Source organism: Amphiura filiformis, chromosome 19 (assembly GCF_039555335.1).
Source record: "Amphiura filiformis chromosome 19, Afil_fr2py, whole genome shotgun sequence".
Taxonomy (NCBI): Eukaryota; Metazoa; Echinodermata; class Ophiuroidea; order Amphilepidida; family Amphiuridae; genus Amphiura; species Amphiura filiformis.
Genome location: NC_092646.1, coordinates 6914715 through 6935798, shown reverse-complemented (window position 1 = coordinate 6935798; position 21084 = coordinate 6914715). Strand labels below are relative to the sequence as shown.

Below are 21084 nucleotides of genomic sequence, written 5' to 3'. Positions count from 1 at the left end.
TTATTAAGGCCAAATTTGATCATAATGTTCAATGCTTTTTCCAGTTTAAAAAAAGTTCCATTGTAGTCGGATTTTGGGCTTCTAACTAGTGTAGTTTATAAATAACTCTGATTCCTTGCGTATTTGGGGACTCACGAGTTCCAAATTGATCCTTTGAATAAACGCCAGCGATAAATATCACATATCTGGAACAGTTAAGTTTCGCGGGTTTGAACGAAGGTAATGATTTATTGAAGTTCTGAAATATAGCGGAGCAGCCAGAGAGAAATAAATGATATGTACAATATGCCGCAACAAACACAAAAGGTTTTCGACATTGTTCGCAGAAGGTAAGAAAAGGTTGCTAAAAACCATTAAATTTCGGTTTATATAAAGGGTATATAAAGGGTGTAAAACGTGTTCATAACTTTCAAAATCATTTTTTATAACTTACTACAAATATTCTAAAATAATATTATATATTTAAGTGTGACAAAATATTTTCCAACACCTTTAAATAAATGTTGTTGCTGTGTGTTTTCGTACAAGAAGTTTTAAAATCGTTTTCATGACCTTTATACAACCCGACATTTAATATTATTAAAACGTTTTTACCAAAACCAAAAACCAGAATATAACTTGTTTAAAACGTTTTAAAAACTGTGAAAGCTTCTGGGATATAGAATCCATGTACACAATATATTATCAAATCAGCATTTGTATGCCAGAATAATGTAGCTAATACTTCGTATTGAGTTGGTTTATTCTATATTTTCTTCTGCCTTGGTTTATGCCACAGTGTTAATTTTGTGGTGTACCTCAAGGTTCATTTCTATGTCAACTATTTTGGATCATGTTTAACAATGTGCTTATTCCATTTAGACTATGGAAAGATATTCTCATATGTTTCTAAACATGGGATTGTGGGACCTTATTTGTTTGCATGTGGTATTACAAAGATTTGCATAAAATACAAAATGATCGCGCTGATAATGTACTATCATGTATTCTCAAACGGCTCCGCTATTCAAACCCATAATTATTCAAATCCAGTGTCTTTTCATTATTAATTTTATTCGGGGAATGATTAAAATGATGGATTACGTCAGTGATAGAGAAAGCTGAGTTGGTTGTATCTTTGGCATATGCAGTTATCGTTGTTTTTACATGGTTTACCTGGTAAAGAAAAAATAACGAAATAAAATAAGTAAATTAAGCAAATCAATATAATAGATAAACATAACACAATGCAAAAGAGTAGTATATTAAAAGAGAAAGAGTTGGTAAAGATATGGCATTCATTTGGGCATGCGTATTTGCTACTAATTCAGTGCAATCATGCAGGTGTGTAGTCGTGATTAAAAGATTTCAAGCCTTCAACACCAAAGACTTTAAGATAAAACAAAATAATGTACATCCATCAATACCTTTATTGTCATTTTAAACACTTTTTGAATATGTGCTATAAAGTAACATTGCATTTTACAGCAATGTAATGGTTTGATTAATTAGATATATCCAAACGAACACATCGCCTTTTTTCGACATTCTCATTCACGTTGGATGTGACCGTTATGCAATAAATTACAAAAGCCATTTGGAGGTTAGACGCCAAAGATATGCTTTCATCATGGTTGTTTTGCATGTTATGAACCAGACTTAAATTTTTATTTTAGAATATTGTGTTGAAAGCTTACGTATTACACCGGGTATTATAAACATGAAAGGAAAACTCTCAAGTTTTCGAATGAAAACTTCTTTTTGTAATACAATCATTCGCATAGTACATACTCAAGTTTAGTCTACGAGAGTTATCAAGGGGTGAGTGTAGAAACGACCTATATTTAGCAATACATTGGTCAAAGGTTATAGCAATCAGATTTGAAACATGGTGTCTGATAGTAAGTTTTGTTTTGCTAAGACATGCGATTTTGCAACAAGTAGCTTTCAGATTATATACTGTAGCATTGGTATCGTCTCTATAGCATTGGTATAATTAGTATTGTATTCGTACGTTAAAATTCTAATTTCCGTGGCGCAACATTTGTTTGGGAAGAATGCCCTAATATTATCATCAGCCTGCCTAAGAACAGAGGGCGCTATCACTCTGCACTAAAGTGCTCAATATTATCACTTATAACACCTTAACGGTACTTAATATTAGCACTTTAGTTAGGAGACTAGGTACCTTGAAATTGTATTATTATTCTGTGCCCACAAATACAAGAATTTCAGAGGTACACAACTAAAAGGCCACTTTATGTATGTTATGGAAGCATAACTTTATACCACTTCACATCAAGTAAGTGCAAATTGTTGAGCCAAAAAGATAAGGTTAACTTAACAGAACTATTTTGACATTTAGGGTTACTTTAGTTTGGCTTCTAAGTATATTTACAATATTAATCAAAACTGAGAAAAATTATGAGCTTTATAAACAAGGCACGCATAGAAATATGGTACAAGCACATAATGAATATTCATTCAATTTATAATGAATATTCATGATTCTTACCAGCAGGGCCGTAACACCCAAATCTTTTACAGCAGTCGTGGGCACCGATGAAGTTAACTTTACAGGGTGTTCCATAATCAAGGCACTGCATGAAAAGAAAAGGGGGAAAAGAAAAGACAGCTAGGATTATTTTATGTCACTATTCGTGGATAAGATATTCTTTAATTTGATGACCTATTGGGCAAATCCATTTAACGTCCAGACTCCCAAATATCGTCCACAGAGGGAGTATGAATTTCAAATGGATTTACTACATTAGCCAACTCTATTTGAAACTCACCCTATGGAATATTCAGGTTGAATCATTCTCAGAGGGTGTATGAAATTCAAAATGGCGCTGCCTAATGTGCTCATTACATTTGAAAACCAATTTCTCCCTGTGAAAGATATTTCTAACATCTTCTAAAGGGAGGATGTGGATTTCAAGTGGAACAGCCCATTTGAGATGTCATCAACAATGTTTGCTCCGTACATAGTACAATGATTATATGCTCCAGGAACGTGTCAAGAGGAAAGCTGAGTTGAGGTTTGGGCTACGGTAATGGTTTATTCTACATCTTTTTAGGGTTGTTGATAGAATTAGGGTAAGGTTTGCGGTTCTGAAGCATATAACATATAAGATGTTCACTTTTAAACACTGCGTAATTTCTACCCAATGTTGGTTCAATTATGAGCAACTCATCTGTTGGGCATTAAAAACATTCCATTGAGATAACACATGCATAAATGATTCACCCAACAGCGGGGTTGTTCATTCTTGAACTAATGTTGTGTAAACATTACCCAAATGTTCTAAAAGTATATACAACTTTCGACTTCCAGTTTATATTTATTCTACTCCTTTTTGTCATGCACTAATTTGATCGTATCGTATATGTTATACTATATGCTATATATATTTCACACACAAAAAGTGTTTTAATATATTTTAAGTAGTTTATATTAGTAGCAATTAGTAACATTAATAAAGCAAAAACATTAAATGCTGGCTTATAAAACATAAAATAAAAGAAGCTAATACAAAGCTACATACAAAAGCATTAAACGGAGGCTAAAACATACTTCTAAGAATAAATGCAGACCGGTTATTGAAAGTAAAGTCGTGCATTATGATTGGATTTAACAACGGTTCACAATAGGGAAGGGTCATCACTTTATAGAGCAGGGGAAATTCTGGGAAGGATGAGGAGTATTTTCATATTTATATCTCATTATAAGTAGATTGAATTTCAAATAAATTTCTTCTATGAATTAAACTTTTAAATCCCTCTATATTATTGAAATATTTATGATTGAAAACAACAGAAATACTATTTTGACGACCCACCAAAAGCCCTCTCATGGAGGTGGTGAAATACTAAATAAGATAATGGCTAATTGTAATATATGCAATAACTTTTACTTTTCTAATATGTTGTGGAATACATGTATCAGCCAGTGGGACACTCGCTCGGTACATCACAGATTATCGGTACCCGAGTAAAATGGGTCAACAAGTCCAGGTGGAAAGAACCATACTATATCATTACAACCCTTTTTAAACGGACGCGCGCGCGCCCCGAAATTGGAGAAAAAAAGAAGAGAAACGACTGTGAGCATGTGATTTTTACGAAATTAATTTCATATTTGACCATTTCAGCTTTTAAAAAAAGTAAATTTATATTGACACAATATTTGACCATTTAAGCTTCAATATGCTATATTTACACGTTTTTGATCTTTTCCAAGCTCACACAGAAATTCGCCTCCCCTCCCCGGTTGCTGAAGTTCTGTATACGCGCTTGTACAATCTGCGATTCGCTTCTTTCTTTTCGCCTGATTATGTTCAAAATGTGTAACATTTAAGGCCTATTGGTTTATATGTGCTAACGGTGCTTTAAAAATCTTTTTTGGTATCCGCCACACCACCCTAAACACCCCCCTACGGGTGTTCGCCTCCAAACCTGGACAAAGTTTAGGACTATGTAGACGGGGATGTCTGAATCCGCATTCAATCGACATAACGAGGACATAGTTTGGCCATTTTTTGTGTACATATTACCTAGCAACCGCGGAGGGTATATTTAATGCACAATAGAGGGCGTATCTCGCAAATGCATTATATCTGCATATCTGCAAATGTGGTCGTTTGCAGATCTCCAAAACCGAAGACGGTCCCACTGTGCAGAGTTGTCCACGGTGTAAATGTGAAATGTCAAGTGCGTGTCCTCGTTTGTCGGTAAACACATAAGCACCCTTCTTTACAGATTCTTGAGCGCCTTGGGCAAAACAAATTTGGGGTCAACAATTCAATTTAAACGTTTGTGCCCAACGGTTCCAAAAACCTCTCCGCCACTGATGAATAAAATCAGTGCTTTGTTTTGTCTGCAGCTAGAAGGATTACAGAATATTGCAAATTTTCTATTTCATTAGTTGAGCGCACCAGAAGAGTCTACAGGATGTATCAAAATGATTGATACTCGTCAGGTTTCATTGCCAATGGATGAATCTGATAAACCAAGCAACATCCTACTAATTTGTAGATTTATTGTATATAACAAGTCATAAACTATATATTCTGGATATTACAAGAGTATCTAATGTTGCACTTGGCAGAGACAAGCTTTTCATACATCAAAATTGATGGGTACCAATCATTTTGATACCGCCTGTAGCTTACTTTTATTTCAGTCTATTACGTTTGGGTGTGTCTGATGTACCGTAATTAAAACTTGTATTCGTTATTGAATAAAACATAAGATAAGGCGACGAAAAAATCTTGTTCTTGATATTTTCGAAATTTGGGTCGGCATTCATTTGTACAGGAAAAGTTGGTTTCCCAAATTTTGGAAAATCTGGGTCGGTCGGGCCCGCAGAACAGGGTTTTCTTTTTTCGTCGTCTAATGATATATTCGTAATTATGAGGAGCCTATACCCTGTTTTCACGTGGTTTGATGTCTATAATTTTGTTTGCAATGAAAAAACCGTATTCTGTTACGAAATTGCCCATACTTATTTAGGAGTAGTACCGCACCAACCATATGTATTGCGATAAAACTCAACTTAATTAGTAGTCATTGGTTAATAATGTTTGACAAGAGAAGCTTCGCGCCGATAGAGCACGATCAACTTCCGGTTTAAGTCAATAACAATTGCTTCAAATGGTTACTTTTTGGCATGCTAGCATACGACATTGCGCACGTTTTAGCGCCTTTATTGGCCAGACAATACTATCAAATGAATCGAGTCTACCATTTTGCTTATCTTCCATCACTCACACAACACCAGTGTCTAAATTATACATTCTCGCTTGGTTTCTTGTGTTGACCATTTACATAATCCAAGCATGTCCAGACTCCCCGTAATGCTTTGCGCCAGTATTGAAACGCAAAATATTGAGTTAACATGCACATTGCGCTTCTGGAGCACTATGGTTAGGGTTAGAGTTATTGGTCCAGGATTTAGGGTTAGGGATAGGGTTATTCTCTCGGAGCGTTGTGAGTTGAAAATATTAATAATTCGCTAAACTGAGCAGAAAGGAAGGACTTTTGATTGGCTCGAGTTGACTGCAGGTTTATTTGAGCTTTTTAGTACCTGCAAAGCATTTGTTAGGAGAGCCGTACTCCCTTCGTAAGTAGAGAGTTAAAGCTGTGACTAAAATACAACACTCTTCTTTTTATTCTGCATTACATTAAGCCTAATGTCTATTGCCTAGCTCTAGCAATTTTTCTCTTATCTGTTTTTGTTCACGAACTTAACTTTTTCAAAAAAGGGCTATGACCTAATACAATACAATCTATAAGGAACATACAGTATCCATGTCAACTACTTTATCAGTTCTATTTTTCTGATCTCCTAAGTAAAAACATAGTATCTACAAGACAATACCCAAGCGGATACTTTCTTTCACTTCGTAGACAGGGTGAGTGTGGATCAGTCGGCTTCTATAGAGTTAACAGTATCTACATTTAAATAACAAGACAGGTGTTATGATTTTACTTTAGGCAAGAATAATGTGAATGTGAATGGTGATGTGAGAGGACACGGCCTTTGTATAGCTGTATTGACAATAGTAGGTAGGTTCAGTCTCCCATTTCAGACAATGGATTTGGTCTATAAGGACATCATAGATGACAATCGTGCTACAATGCTTGGCGGGCCGGATAGGTACCCGCTTCATTCATGTGACCTCAATCTCTCATTTTAGATAATAGAATACCTCCATAAGGACGTCATAATATAGATGACAATCTTGCTGCAATCAAAGTGAATGGTAGTTTGGCAGGACAGGTGCTCCATCCCATCCTTTGAAATCTGAGCTCTTTTGACTGAAGATGCAGTCGCTTTATTCAGATAACCTCATGACCTCAATCTCCCATTTAAGGCAATGGAATGGGGGGTCCGACCATAATGACATAAGAGAGGACAATCTCGCATTCCTCCATACGCTTGTTCGACACTCATCAATAATGACCGGATGACGTATATGATTTTCAATTAACCTTTTTGGTAAATCCCATAAGTCTTTGCGAGATATCGTCGTTTGGCGTCACCCCGACTTGCATTGCGCAGTAACGATGTTCGCTAAACGATGTGCGCATCGGCCTAACGCATACTGACGTCAAGTGACGACATCTCAGGTGTACTCGCAAAGGCTTATGGGATTTACCGAAAAGGTCAATACGATTAGGGTTATGATTAGGGTAGTGAAGCTTAGGGTTGGTGTTACGGTTTAATGTGTCGAACAAGTGTTGTTTCGAACAAACAGACGGAGTCCAGTAATTTACTATTCCAGTTGAAATCCATACACCCCCTATGGAAGACATGACCTTAATCTCCCACACAGGGAGTGTGAATTTCAAATGAGGTTACCAGAATGGGTGACTCCATTTGAAATTCACATTCCCTCTATCAGCGTGTTTATAGTTGGAGCAGATGTACGGTAGATTGGCATATAAATTCTATCCGGTCAGAAATTATCCGGAAACTTGCCCACTTAATCGAAGGATTGGCGCGAGATATTTGCACTATAAACACACGAGGATAAATTGTGTACTGTATTACCGGAAGTAGCAGCCTTTTCGTGATGCTTTGGATGCGCGCAGGACATTCAAAACTCTTCTCAGCATCAAGAGTTATCAAAACAGAAGCTTGAGCTACCTGTTCGCCACACATTGTTTGCAAGTGTGAACTCGGGGTCACTGCCGATATACCAGGTGTATACGATAATGTTATGGAACATGATTTGTGCGGTAGCTGTTGTGCAAGTGAAAAGCGCCCTCTATGGCAATTAGAAAATACCGTTGTGGCATGATGCTTACATCAACGTCAAGGGCGCCGTCTTAGCTCTCAAATGCTGTTCTGTCCAATTTGCTTGTTTCAATCTCGAGATATGTTTAGTTAACAACGAAAGTCACAATTGTGCCACTTTTACTACGGAAGAGGGCTGTACATGTAAATCAATGATAGCTGATGTTGATGTGTTTAATGCACTCCCCCTTCGGGGCTCGTGCATAAGACGCATCAACATCAGCGCGCATGCATTATTTTGTCTAATTTCTCTCCCAACAAGTAATACGTGCACATTAACCTATAAGTTTGTAATATTTGTTTGTCTTTTAACATGTTTTGAGTGACAAAGAAAACAGTATTTACCATGATAAAATCATTGACATGTACATTTATTTAATTTTACAGCAGAGTGTGAAATATCTATTTCTCTTTTGATCACAGTAAAACAGTAAAAACAGTAAAAACTATTTTTATTGTTGTATAATTGATGCATTCTTTTCACGAAGGAGCTCTTTATAATTGTGATTTTACCCTTTCGTTGTTAACTAAACATATCTCGAGATTAAAACAAGCAAATTGAACAAACCAAACGGCATTTGAGAGCTAAGACTATGCCCTTGACGTTGATGTAAGCGTGTCACAACGGTATTTTCTAATTGCCATAGAGGGCGCTTTTAACTTGCACATTTTTTTTAAAAACAGGCTGTATAAGGAAAATCCTACACGATGTACTCAAAACTCGGTACATTCGCTGTATGTTAGAGATTAACATCATGTCTTCCACAGGTGGTGTATGGATTTCAACTGGAATAGTCCAATATGGTTGAAATCAATAATAACATACATGATAAAGAAGATGCTACTATAGATTCACAATCTCTTAGAAGGTAGCATGTCTTTACTGTTTTAATGGATGATTAAAGGCCCATTCAGTGATTTGCTCATCCGGACGATCGTAAAATCATCAAAATTCAGATTTTGGTACCTTTGTAATTGGCATAGATGTGCTAACATAGCCTGCTAGTGGTTCGGTCGAAAGCCGTGTATTTTAGACAAAATAAAGCATTTGCATGATTCTGGACTTTTGATACTGACAGTACAAAAAGTCCGACTCGAGATCGAAAGAAGCTCACTCTCCACGTACCAACACGCGTTGCGTATTGTTTCTACTACTTATTACATCAGTAGCTACTATTTTAAACAAAATACACAATTTTAACTGTTTTTCATATTTGAATTGACCGTTAGTTTGCCTCGGTGACCTTTAACATGTTTAATTGCTTATTTTGTTTTCTACTACAAAAATTAAGCGTCTGTTTTAAATCAATTTAGACTCTACTTCCCTGTGTTAGAAACACTGGACTAGGAAGTTTTTCCAGTCGATTGGTGGCGCACTGTACGAAAATCTCGATTTTCTCGAGTCGATCTGAGTTGAAGTAGAAAACCTTTCTAAAACTTCTGTTTTTTGACTAATTTGTCGATGTATTCAGGGAAAAGTGGTTTAATGAAATTCTGTAGACTTATTCTTTATTTCTAAGCAACTCTGACAAATTTCCATTTTTTTAATGTTCCTGTGAAATCACTGAAAGGGCCTTTAATGTACACATACGTACACAAATACAATGATTATTTATTTCAATTTCAAGTGCCGTGTGTTTTGTGGCATATAACGCACAGTACATGCCGAAATGCGACGACTCTTTGATTCTCCATTTACTTAGCGTAAGTGTTGCATAGATAATACCATCATGTCATACATGTTTTCTTTAGCAATGACGGGTAAAATTAATTATCAAATGCTTCACTTAAAGTCTAAAGCTGGAAATGAAGTTTACTTAAGACATCCGCGCTTTTGTATCATTAATATAGCATTTTAGCGGAAACAAACGAGTCTTTCAAGTTCTAATCCTCTTAAGTGATTTTGCAGGTTATGGTAAAATAAAATAATAACAGTTTCGCAATCATGTTTTGCGTCGTAACGGCGTTATGTTTTTGGAACGCCTGCTTATTGGCTTCGACATTACTACACCATACCTACAATGGTTTATAATACTTATTCAACATAATTATACTCTGAGTGACTAGGAATACTCTTTTTTATTCCATACTTTTTACCGAATTCAAATTTATTGCTCCTACTGTTGTGGATGTTATGGTTCTTGTGCTAACACTGGTTAATGAAATGCAAGACATTAGAGCTGTGATTACAATATTATACCACAGCATAATAGTTTTTGATCATACTTCATTCGAGAACCGCCTGGTCTATCTCTCAGATTCTGAACATGTATAGTTTGACCTATCTATGTCTTGTTCTTCTCGAGTCATGAGCAAAAAGATCCAAAGTTAAAGTTTGGGCTCTACAGAGATAAAACAAAAACTAGGAGCCAAAACAGAAAAAAAATGCTATGATCGCATAACCATTGAGTTGCCGGAGTAGTACTGAAACTATTAGAAGTTTATCTCAAAATCCATTTCATTTTAAAGAAGAACGTTGAAAGTGATTTGCTGCAAACTGACTAGAATATTGAAAATACACTACAGAGACATCGGAATCCATTCCGCCAAGTACTGCCGGATTAATCATTGTTCTGAGCATCTTCAGGGAGCAGCAGGTAATACACGAGGCAAAACGTTTTTCTAGTTAAGTATTTTAAACAAACTAAACATAAAAACATGAAATCAGTCATCTAAGCTGGACAGTGTCACCTTAATAATGGGCTATTCCAATTGAAATCCACACTACCCCTGTGGAAGATTTTGGAAATATGTTCCATAGGGGGAGTATGTTTTTCAAATGTAATTGGTGAGGGTTAATAATTTTAACCACATACTCCCTCTGTATTATGTCTTTACCATTATCTTCCACAGCAGGAGTGAGTATTTTAAATGGAAGCTACCCAATTGTCTATTGTAATCAAAACTCGTACTTCCTCTGTATAAGACTTTAGCTAAATCTTCCACAGGGGTAGTGTGGATTTGAAATGGAATAGCCTAATGTTAATGGAAGCTTATGAAACATATTTCAATGCTTATTTAAAAACAGATAAATTAATAAAAAAAACTGGGTTATTGATCAATATATAACCTAAGTATGAAATATTCATGCAATTTTATCATAATACAAAACCGGAAGGACGATGACGTGCGTCTCATTTTCGTTCCATTATCTTCATATTATTCCGTTATCACTTAAAACATGGAGAAATGTTTAAGCCAATTTTATTTTGTATTAGTTCGTTATTTTAATTTGTCACTTTACGTTATATTTAAAATGACTAACTTTATTGTCAGAGAATTGAACTTCCGTGTTTATGTTTGTTTAGTGTTTTTGTCAGTACATCATATCCCCTCACTGTTCACACGTAACATTATAATGTGGCACAATTCGTCATCCTAAGTTAAAGCCACAAGAAATAAGATTGTATTTTTTGGTATAAAATGTTAGGTTTCACTGTCAGATATGTTCTCTTTTAATTTGGGTTCTAACAGACGAGGCAATACAAAGAAAAATCGCTATTTAATACCAGCGCATATGTCGCCAATGCGACTGCCTGCACGCCATGTACGTACTGTGTTATGCACATCGTGTAAGCGTTCGACTAATATTTCCGTCGTAATTATAAAACGACATTTGCTGCGGTTGATTTAAAATCTCGAATTTTGACAAAACTACAACACCTAAAGTCTTGATTTTTGCAAGATATGTTACTTTGCTGAAGTACATAACAATCATGTAAAATAAAAACAGAATTTTGAAAAAAAAATCAGCAAATGTTACAATATGGCTTTAAATGTTTGAACAACCTTTATCTTCTTGAACTGAAGGCCTATCATTAGCCTATAGATAATAAAATCACTGCTCTTCTCCATCTGACTCACTTGGTAGAGCATCAGTCCGGTGATCCGAAGGTCCCAGATTCAAATCCTGGATGGTCAGTGATTTTTATTCACTGGCTGTCATTTATGTATGTGGAGACTTGTGTTAAATACCTTTCTCATACTTTATCTTCTTGCTTTTTTATTTTCTCATTTCCTGTGTTTTTGTGTGTTTTATTCATAATGAACTCTTGTGATTGATCATGAGATTCCATGATGTTTTATGTACCTACAAATTAATGTCAAAAAACCATAGGTAATCCATCAAACATAATGAACTTGACATAAAATTGATGACTGTGTCATTCTGTCTTGATGAGCGGATGAATTTGTTGCAGCGGCTCATTTGCATCTTCAATACGAGTTTTAAATTTGCATCGTCAATCATGTCAATTACGTATTGTTATAATATTTTGATATTCTATTTGTGTGTGTGTCGTGATTATGTGATGTTCCTTAATCACTGTTGCTAAGGAGCAAAATGAGACGTTGGTCACATTCAACTTTGACCTTTCTACACTGGTACATGATAATTTCTTACAATTTTGTTTGTTTCAGAATGTCTGAGAAATTAGTGTTCCTCAAAAAATAGAAACATAATACAAATTTTGTTTGATCACCTAACATTTTATTGCAGCTTTGTGGTTAGATATTTAACTCCATGAGAACTACCTGCCTTATTGGTCAATTGGACCAATCAGCAAACATTGTTAGAATAATTTTATCACACAAAAACTTGGGGTGAATTATTTGCAAAACTCCATTCTAATTGGTGATTAAAATGAAGATATCATGTAATTGACCAATTAGAGGCAATGTTAGATCAGCAGGTAGTGCTCATGGAGTTAACTTCTTGTCACACACTCACAATATGATGTGCTAATGTATATTCAATATTCCAGTCAACTAAACAGGCCTCAAAAAGTTTCACAAACTGTAGAATTAAATAAAATAGCAGTAAGGAGTTTTTACAATTTGCTTCAATTTGTATCACATTTTGGATATTTTAGGATATATAAGTTCTCCTGGAGAGCGGCTAGAATGCCCACATTTATACAACATTATGCGGTAATAGCTACGCTAGGACAATGTACACTGAGCAATATAAGACTCTGCTCCACATCCGCATCCTACACTTTATATCAAAATCTGATGCAATTTATACCTTAACAAGAAATATATTGGCATACGACACCAATGGCTGGCACAATATGTGTCCCGATTACTTTTTGTATGAACATAATTAAACGCAAATACAATCCGTCGGGTGCATCACATACTGGTCTATCTTGAATTTTTGACTTTTTTGAGAAAATTGGTATATAGTTCTTTTTTACGGAGCTCTTCCAATACAACAAAATTACAGACCTCAATTTTTCTAGATAATTAGTTATAAAATGTTAAATTTAAACTATCTATGATTTTTTCAAAATACGTATTTTCACATACTGATCTATCTCGAAAAAACACGCATTTCTAGAAAATCGCAATTGAAAATCTTCGTATTAAGTTTACCTTTCTATAATTTAATTAGACTATGGATTTTCATGAAAGTGGTTTTAAATTAAAGCATATACTTAACAGATTTATTTAAGTGGAATCTTTAATTTTATTTACGTATGTAATATTGCTTAAAACTACACTTAAGTTGTAGTTCTGTATGTGAAATCGTTAATTTCTCGATATCGTATTGAAAGTGCATTACATACTGGTCTATCTCGAGATAGACCAGTATGTGATGCGTCTAAAGTCACGTCTTTGTCATGATTGTTCGCGAAATCGAGATAGCCCCCAAGATAGACCAGTATGAAACGCACTTTAAATACGATATCGGGAAATTAATTATTTCACATACAGAACTACAACTTTAGTGTAGTTTTAAGCAATATTGCATACGTAAATATAATTAAAGATTCCACTTAAATAAATCTGTTAGGTATATGCTTTAATTTAAAACCACTTTCATGAAAATCCATAGTCTAATTAAATTATAGAAAGGTTAACTTCATACGAAGATTTTCAATTGCGATTTTCTCGAAATGCGTGTTTTTCAAGATAGACCAGTATGTGATGCGACCGACGTCTATTGTAAAGGTATTTCTGTTCAGACTTTCTCGGTTCACTCTACAACACCGACAATAATGAACATCAATCATCCCTTTATCAATTGTTTTTTCAATTTGGAAAACTCCCAAATACTTAAGTTCTTCTGGAAAGTGGCTAGAATACCTACATTTATACAACATTATGGGTAATAGCTACGCTAGGGCAATGTACATGAGCAATATAAGATTCTGCTCCACTCTCGTATCCTACACTTTATATCAAAATCTGATGCAATTTATACCTTAACAAGAAATATATTGGCATACGACACCACTGGCTGGCATAATATGTGTCCCGATTACTTTTTGTATGCACATAATTAAACGCAAATACAATCTATTTTGAAGGCATTTCTATTCAGACTTTTACGGTTCACTGTACAACACCGAGAATAATGAACATCAATCATCCCTTTATCTACTTTATTTTTAATTTGAAAATCCCAAATGTTGACATTTCTCAATTGCTGCAATTTCTCATCTCATTACTGTCATGAATGTTATAATCATTTGTTATTTATGTGTTAACGGTTACATTTTGCTCAGGCGTTGCTTCTTGGACACAGAAACCTCACCAAATTCTACATAGTATTCTATAAGATCTTCAAGTATACAGTTTTAAATTTCATATAATAAAAGAGGATTGAAATTCATGGAATGAAGCACTATAACTTAGTGGGAGTCAAGGTCATTCAGCAGAGATGGAAACTTTGCATGTGATGAAATCGGACCATCCTTCTAAGAATACTGATCCATTAACCGTCTTCAAGAACACGTCTTCTGCGAACTTGTCTCTTACTGACACATTGATAAATATTTCAATATAATAACAGCCTTGAGAGACAAAAAAATAGAAGATTTATAATTAATGTGAAAAGGTACGTAGCACGCTAGTACGGTGTTCAAAGATGTCAAAAGAATGCCAAGGTCATAACTTTGTTTACAGAATTCTCGCTATTCGCAATAAGGGCGCCGCCAGCAGGTTTGCGATGTAATCGTGATGTATCATGGGAAAAGGTCGACATCCAAGTCCGCGCAATACGAATATTACCATGCTATTACATAGGAACACGTGACAATATTTTTTAGTTTGTCAAAATAAAGGTGTTACACGCGAATCGATACTCAATAATACTTAATAATGTGATTTGAAATGTGCACAATTAATTTTTTCTCTATCGATTTGCGTGTAATACCGTTATATTGACAAACTAAAAAATATTGTCACGTGTTCCTATGTAATAGCATGGTAATATTCGTATTGCGCGGACTTGATGTCGACCTTTTCCCATGATACATCACGATTACATCGCAAACCGCTGAGGGCGCCCTTATTGTGAATAACGAGAATTCAACCTTTCAGAAAAAGTGTTTGTTAACTTAGGGTATACAAAATTATAATATCTTTTGTATAACTGATTTACGTAACATTGTCTTGCATTAATTTATATATCCATTAGTGATTTTAGACAACATCGTGTTTTCTGGTAATGTTTCATGAGAATAAACACAGTTTAATTAAATCGGTAATTGGTTTGAATTGCTAATGGCAAGCAAAACAATCGGTGTATGATGAAAATTTCATCCCAACACCTACACCACTTGACTGGACGCTGCTCATGAACGGGAACAACAACTTTAGGAGGATCATTCGTTAATCCTAACCCTAATCTCGTAAACACCTATATACATGACTCCAATCCTATCTCTAAACTAACCCTAATCCTGATCTGTTGGGATGGCGCCTGGCGGTAATTACTTGGCCCAACATATCCCAATGCATTTGATCTACATCAGCCAACACCAAATGGAACAAAAAGAAAATCGGATGCATTGGCCCTTTACCGTAATTACTACCTAGAGGTTGTTTGAAAATGAGTAGCACGGTCGTACCTTTCCAAAGACATTTCAATTTCAGTATAACATTATACTACACCAGGCACAAAAAGTTAATCGTCAGTTATAGTCATCCTTGTTGTTCAACAACCTGATAATTTTGGATTATTCTGAAATATACATTTTATTAATTGGACTTTGCTTTCTCATTTGACAACCTGTTCGTGAAAATCGAAAGATATGCGCCTCCAAACCCTCAAACCCCTCCAAACCCTCAAAGTTGCAATTTCAACGATTTTCAATGGGAGCCCATCGTTGTATTGCACACAAGCACCACAGACCAATCAATAAAGCACACACTGTAACAGGCACAATTGAATCGTTAAAATTGCAACCTTTGGTTTTGGGGTTTGAGAGTTTGGAGGCGCATATCTTGGTCAATTCTTGTTTGATTTTCACTAAATGAGAAAGCAAAGTCCAGCAAGGATGACCATAACTGACGAGTTTCTTTTTGTGCCCGATGTACATGAATACCTTACTTTTGGAAGATATAACACATATAACGTAGCCATAGATGGCTTGCATCCCAGCAAACACAAAAACGTTTTAAAAACGTTTTAAATAAGTTATATTTTGGCTTTTGGTTTGGGTAAAAACGTTTTAATAACATTAAAATGTCGGGTTATATAAAGGTCATGATAACGTTTTAAAACGTTTTGTATGAAAACACACTACAGCAATATTTTTAAATGTTTTCAAAAAATGTTATTGTAAACTATTTTTGCAAACATTTTTGCCAAATATTTTGTCAATACTTAAATAACATTATGTTAAAATATTTGAACCCAGCAATCACAGAAATGTTCTTAAAATGTTTTTTCAAAACATTTTAATAACATTTAAATGTCGGGTTATATAAAGGTCATGAAAACGTTTTTAAAACGTTATTGCAAATATTTTGGGCAAACATTTTTCGCAAAATATTTTATCAACTCCCCAAAATAACATTCTGTTTAGAATGTTTTGTATCAAGTTTTCAAGAATGTTTTTGGAATGTTATCAAAACGTTTTTATACCCTTTATATAAGCCGACATTTAAACGTTTTCTGTAAAACATTTTTGTTTGCTGAGCAGTAGATTATCAAAAAATGAAACCGTTTTATACTCTTAATATACCCTTTATATAACCCGACATTTAAACGTTTTCTGACAACCTTTTATAATCTTTTGCGAATGATGTCGAAAACGTTTTGTGTTTGCTGGGTTATTGGGCAGGCTAATAAGTCCATTGTCTTTATCGTAATCTTGTTGATAACCAAGTTCAACTTCAAAATGTCATAAAAACTGTCACACCAATTCACATACATGAGTTTACTAATAATATTTAGACATCTTATAATCGGATGTTGATTCTCTACCAGAAATACTACACTGTTAAGCAAGACTGAACAGGTTGTCGCTACCGAGCAGTCAATATCAAACAGACATCGGATAGCGTACCCAATCACATGTTTTTGTCATCTAACATTCTAAACATTAGCCCGATTGCAGTAGTACCACGTGAAGGTTTTGTATTTTTGAATGAAAATAGATTTATCTAAACTAAGTTTTAGTGTTTTCTAACCCAAGATGTTTCTTGCAATTTTTGTTTTAATTCAAAGCAAATCGTCAACATTTTAGCAATGGACGTTCGCGCACATAACAAACACCAGTAGCTTGATAAGGAAACAGTTCCTTCACGTCTTAGGGAGACCACTCCAGGTTGCGCTTCCTGAGATGGTTTGTTTAACATTTCATTTATAGTGGTGAGAAAACTCCCATTGAAGGACGAGAGGCGTCCTAAAAGGTCATCAAAACATTCACTTGCAGCCTTGTTGAACACTTTGCAATGAAAGCATAAAGGAACGATTGACTGCAGTAGAGAAAAAAATAGAGAAAGAAGAATGGGATGGACGAGGTGAAGACATAATAAGTAAATGAATAAATAAATAAATAAATAAATAAATAAATAAATAAATAAATAAATAAATAAATAAATAAATAAATAAATAAATAAATAAATAAATAAAAGAAGAATGATAAATATAAGAAAGAAAGGAAGAAAGAAATACAGAAAGAAAGAAAAGAAAGAAAGAAAGAAAGAAAGGAAAAGAAAAGAAAAGAAAAGAAAAGAAAAGAAAAGAAAAGAAAGGAAAAGAAAAGAAAAGAAAGAAAAAAAGAACAATAAAGGAAATACAGAAAGAGGCATATATAGAATTTAGCACAAAGAATTGAAGAAAGGAACAAGATCACTCAGTGTAGTAAATGAAGAAACTGAACAACCTTGAGAAATGAATAACAAAAATGAAGCAAGAGAATGCGTAATCTACTGGTTACAAACAGCAACATTTTCAGATTATGTAAAGTCTGAAAGAATTCAAAATATTTGAAAGAAAATCAACTTAATTTGAATTCCGACACTTTGTTATCAACCCAGCAAACACAAAACGTTTTCGACATCATTCGCAAAAGGTTATAAAAGGTTGTCAGAAAACCTTTAAATGTCGGGTTATATAAAGGGTACATTAATGGTATAAAACGTTTTCATAACATTAAATAACATTTGTTGGTAATTTACTGCACAGCCAACACAAATGTTTTACAGAAAACATTTAAATGTCGGGTTATATAAAGGGTATAAAAACGTTTTAATAACATTCCAAAAACATTTTTGAAAACTTGGTACAAATCATTCTAAACAGAATGTTATTTTAAAATAGAAAAAATATTTTGCAAAAAATGTTTGCCCAAAATATTTACAATAACGTTTTTAAAATGTTTTCACGACCTTTATATAACCCGACATTTAAATGTTATTAAAACGTTTTGTAAAAAACATTTTAAAAATATTGTTGTAGTGTGTTTCCATACAAAACGTTTTAAAACGATTTCATGACCTTTATATAACCCGACATTTTAATGTTATTAAAACGTTTTTACCTAAACCCAAACCCAAAATATAACTTATTTAAAACGTTTTAAAAACGTTTTTGTGTTTGCTGGGAACTCATCAAAGATGGACTTTACTTTCTTATCACCCTCTGATAGTACGGAGAAATATATGCCACAGTAGTACAGATAAGGTGGGCTTCGTAAATCAAAGGTATGATTGATTACCCCAATATAGTATTCATCATTATTGTTCATTATTTTAAAGGAAATATTAATTTCCTGACAATATTGTGTTTATCAGATAAATTTTTCTTCTTGACATACATTCAATCTTTGAAATGTGACAAAAATATTCCAAATAAAGGTATCCTTAAATTTAACAAAATTTGAATTTAACTGCTTTTTCCCCGTAACGACATCAAAATTATTGTCAGTGTAGATTTGGCGATCTGTTTATTATGCGCATGCGTCTAAGGGAACATAATAGCAAGCGACATGAGGTATAAAATAGGAGTAGATGAGTATTTTAGTTCAACAGGTATAGTGATGATAAGGTTAATTAGCTTCAAGTGCATAGAACTTTTCATGTCAATTTTACTTTATATCAATCCAACGCGAGTAAGCTTACTCGATAACGTTCAACCATACTGTTATTTCCGTTTCTGGAAAATCTCAATAGTTTTCTTCTTTTTAATTTATTATATTTTTGTGAGCAAAAATCAAACTAAAGAAATGAATATGGGACTTTTATTATTCATCGCATCTTGGAATTATGTGCAAACATTAACCCCATAAGCACTAGTGCCTTTCTCACAGTGTCTCTTATTGGTTAATAACATCATATAATCATCTGATTAACCAATAAAAATCTGAAATGGCGCTTCTAGATAGGACCTTTAAGGTTGATCCCCTTCGTCCCTACTGACTATTCTTAACATGTCTCTGATTGGCTCAATACATGATATAACCCTCGTTTTAACCAATCAAAATAGTTTTTAGAGGCAGATAATTCGGAAATATTCAAGTGTGATATTCTTGGGATAAGTTTGGGCGTAGTTTGCAATTGAGGTAAAGCGCGTTGACATGCATCCATGAAGGCGTTTCACTTTGCATTAAATGAATTGAAATTATTTCTTATTAATTAGACCCTCTGGATTCTAAACTAAATCAAGAACCAAACGCAACATCAATTTCAATCCAACCATTGTTTTCATTTTCCTTAATTGTATTTTTTCATTCCACGACTTCTTTAAATTTTAACTGATTTGCACTGTATTCATCTTACTTAACGAATTCAAAAAGTTTGAGCTATATGTCATTTCTTTTCATACAACAAAAATGTGCCCCCACATTTTTGAAACTCACTGGAGTAAACTTTGATGATATTCATGCAATGCAACTATCCCCAATAGCCTCTATCGACACACAGGTCGTGCTGTTGCATTCAGTTTCATGTTCTCAAAGGGACGTCTTATCACCTCTCAAGATAACTAAACAGGGAACAGGTCCTCCATCCCCAGCGATTGGCGCACCAAGATGTACCAATCACGAGTTAACATTATTTTTCATATTTAATCATGCAAAAGCACACCCTCGGATATGCTTCTTAGCAAGAAAAATAAATAATTAAGTGGAACAAAATTAAAATTAAAATAAAGAATAATACGCTGGATAATGTCGGAAGTGTCAACACATAGTATTTATGATATTAAGTGTATAGGGGGTGTATTTGCTCATGCATGCCGTCATCAAATGTGCATTTGCATATATCTATTAATTGGATAATAGCAAAAAGTGTAATCACTTTTAGAAAGCAACGATTAATTTCCATCAAACTTGGTATGTAGGTAGTGTTTTAGGTAGTGGGCAAGTCATACTAAGTATTGCGTATACTGTGCTTCATGAAAATTGAGCGTTGCTAGCTACAAAAAGTTACTTTTTGCTATTATCCAATGAAACCAAATATGCAAACGAGCTAGTTACTTTATATGCCCATTGCTAACACACAACATGAGCAATATGTACAGTAACCCAAAGCAAACCTACATATCAAGTTGCTTTATGTGGGAATCCAAAGCATTGCTTCATCTGGCAATCATTTCAGCGGAGGCTATAACGTAATTGAATCTTAAGAAACAGGTGTCAAACGTTTTGTATTTTTTGGAAGTTATTTGTCGAAAAGTGAGATTTTTGAAGGTTAGCCTCTCAACAATCTTTTAGGGATATTTAAAGATTGTTGAGAGACTAATCGTCAAAACTTAAAGTTCCCCAAAAGGTGTCAAAAGATTGGTTGATTTGATAACCATGATAACTTCCAAATACAATCTCAGAATTTGGAAAAATTTTGACGGGAAAATTTGGCAGGAAAATTTTGACTCGAAAATTTGATGAAAAATCTACATTATGTACGACTTTCTCAAGAACCACTTCATAATCACGAATGATTTAGTTGTACCCTACTCTATGAATTTTGATATGAAATCTTGACGGCATATTGTTAACTTTTACATTTTCTTCTTCCGACACAGCAATATTGACGAGTTACACGTACGAGTGTATGACTTGAAA

At 34.3% G+C, this 21084-nt stretch overlaps 1 protein-coding gene across 9 annotated transcripts in view; it reads right to left on the bottom strand.

Annotated features, from left to right (window-relative positions):
• LOC140140861 (uncharacterized) overlaps positions 1-21084 on the bottom strand; it is a 253129-nt gene that overhangs the window by 16450 nt on the left and 215595 nt on the right. For 8 of the 9 annotated variants that reach the window (XR_011857321.1, XR_011857322.1, XR_011857320.1 and 5 more), the window contains one exon: positions 2495-2579. Coding sequence is in view for 6 of the 9 variants with exons in the window: in XM_072162606.1 (XP_072018707.1) it covers positions 2495-2579 (85 nt within the window). In the remaining 3 variants the exon portion in view is untranslated. Of the gene's footprint in view, positions 1-60; positions 1156-2494; positions 2580-21084 lie in introns of those variants that run through there. The other variant, XM_072162611.1, reaches the window with a different exon arrangement.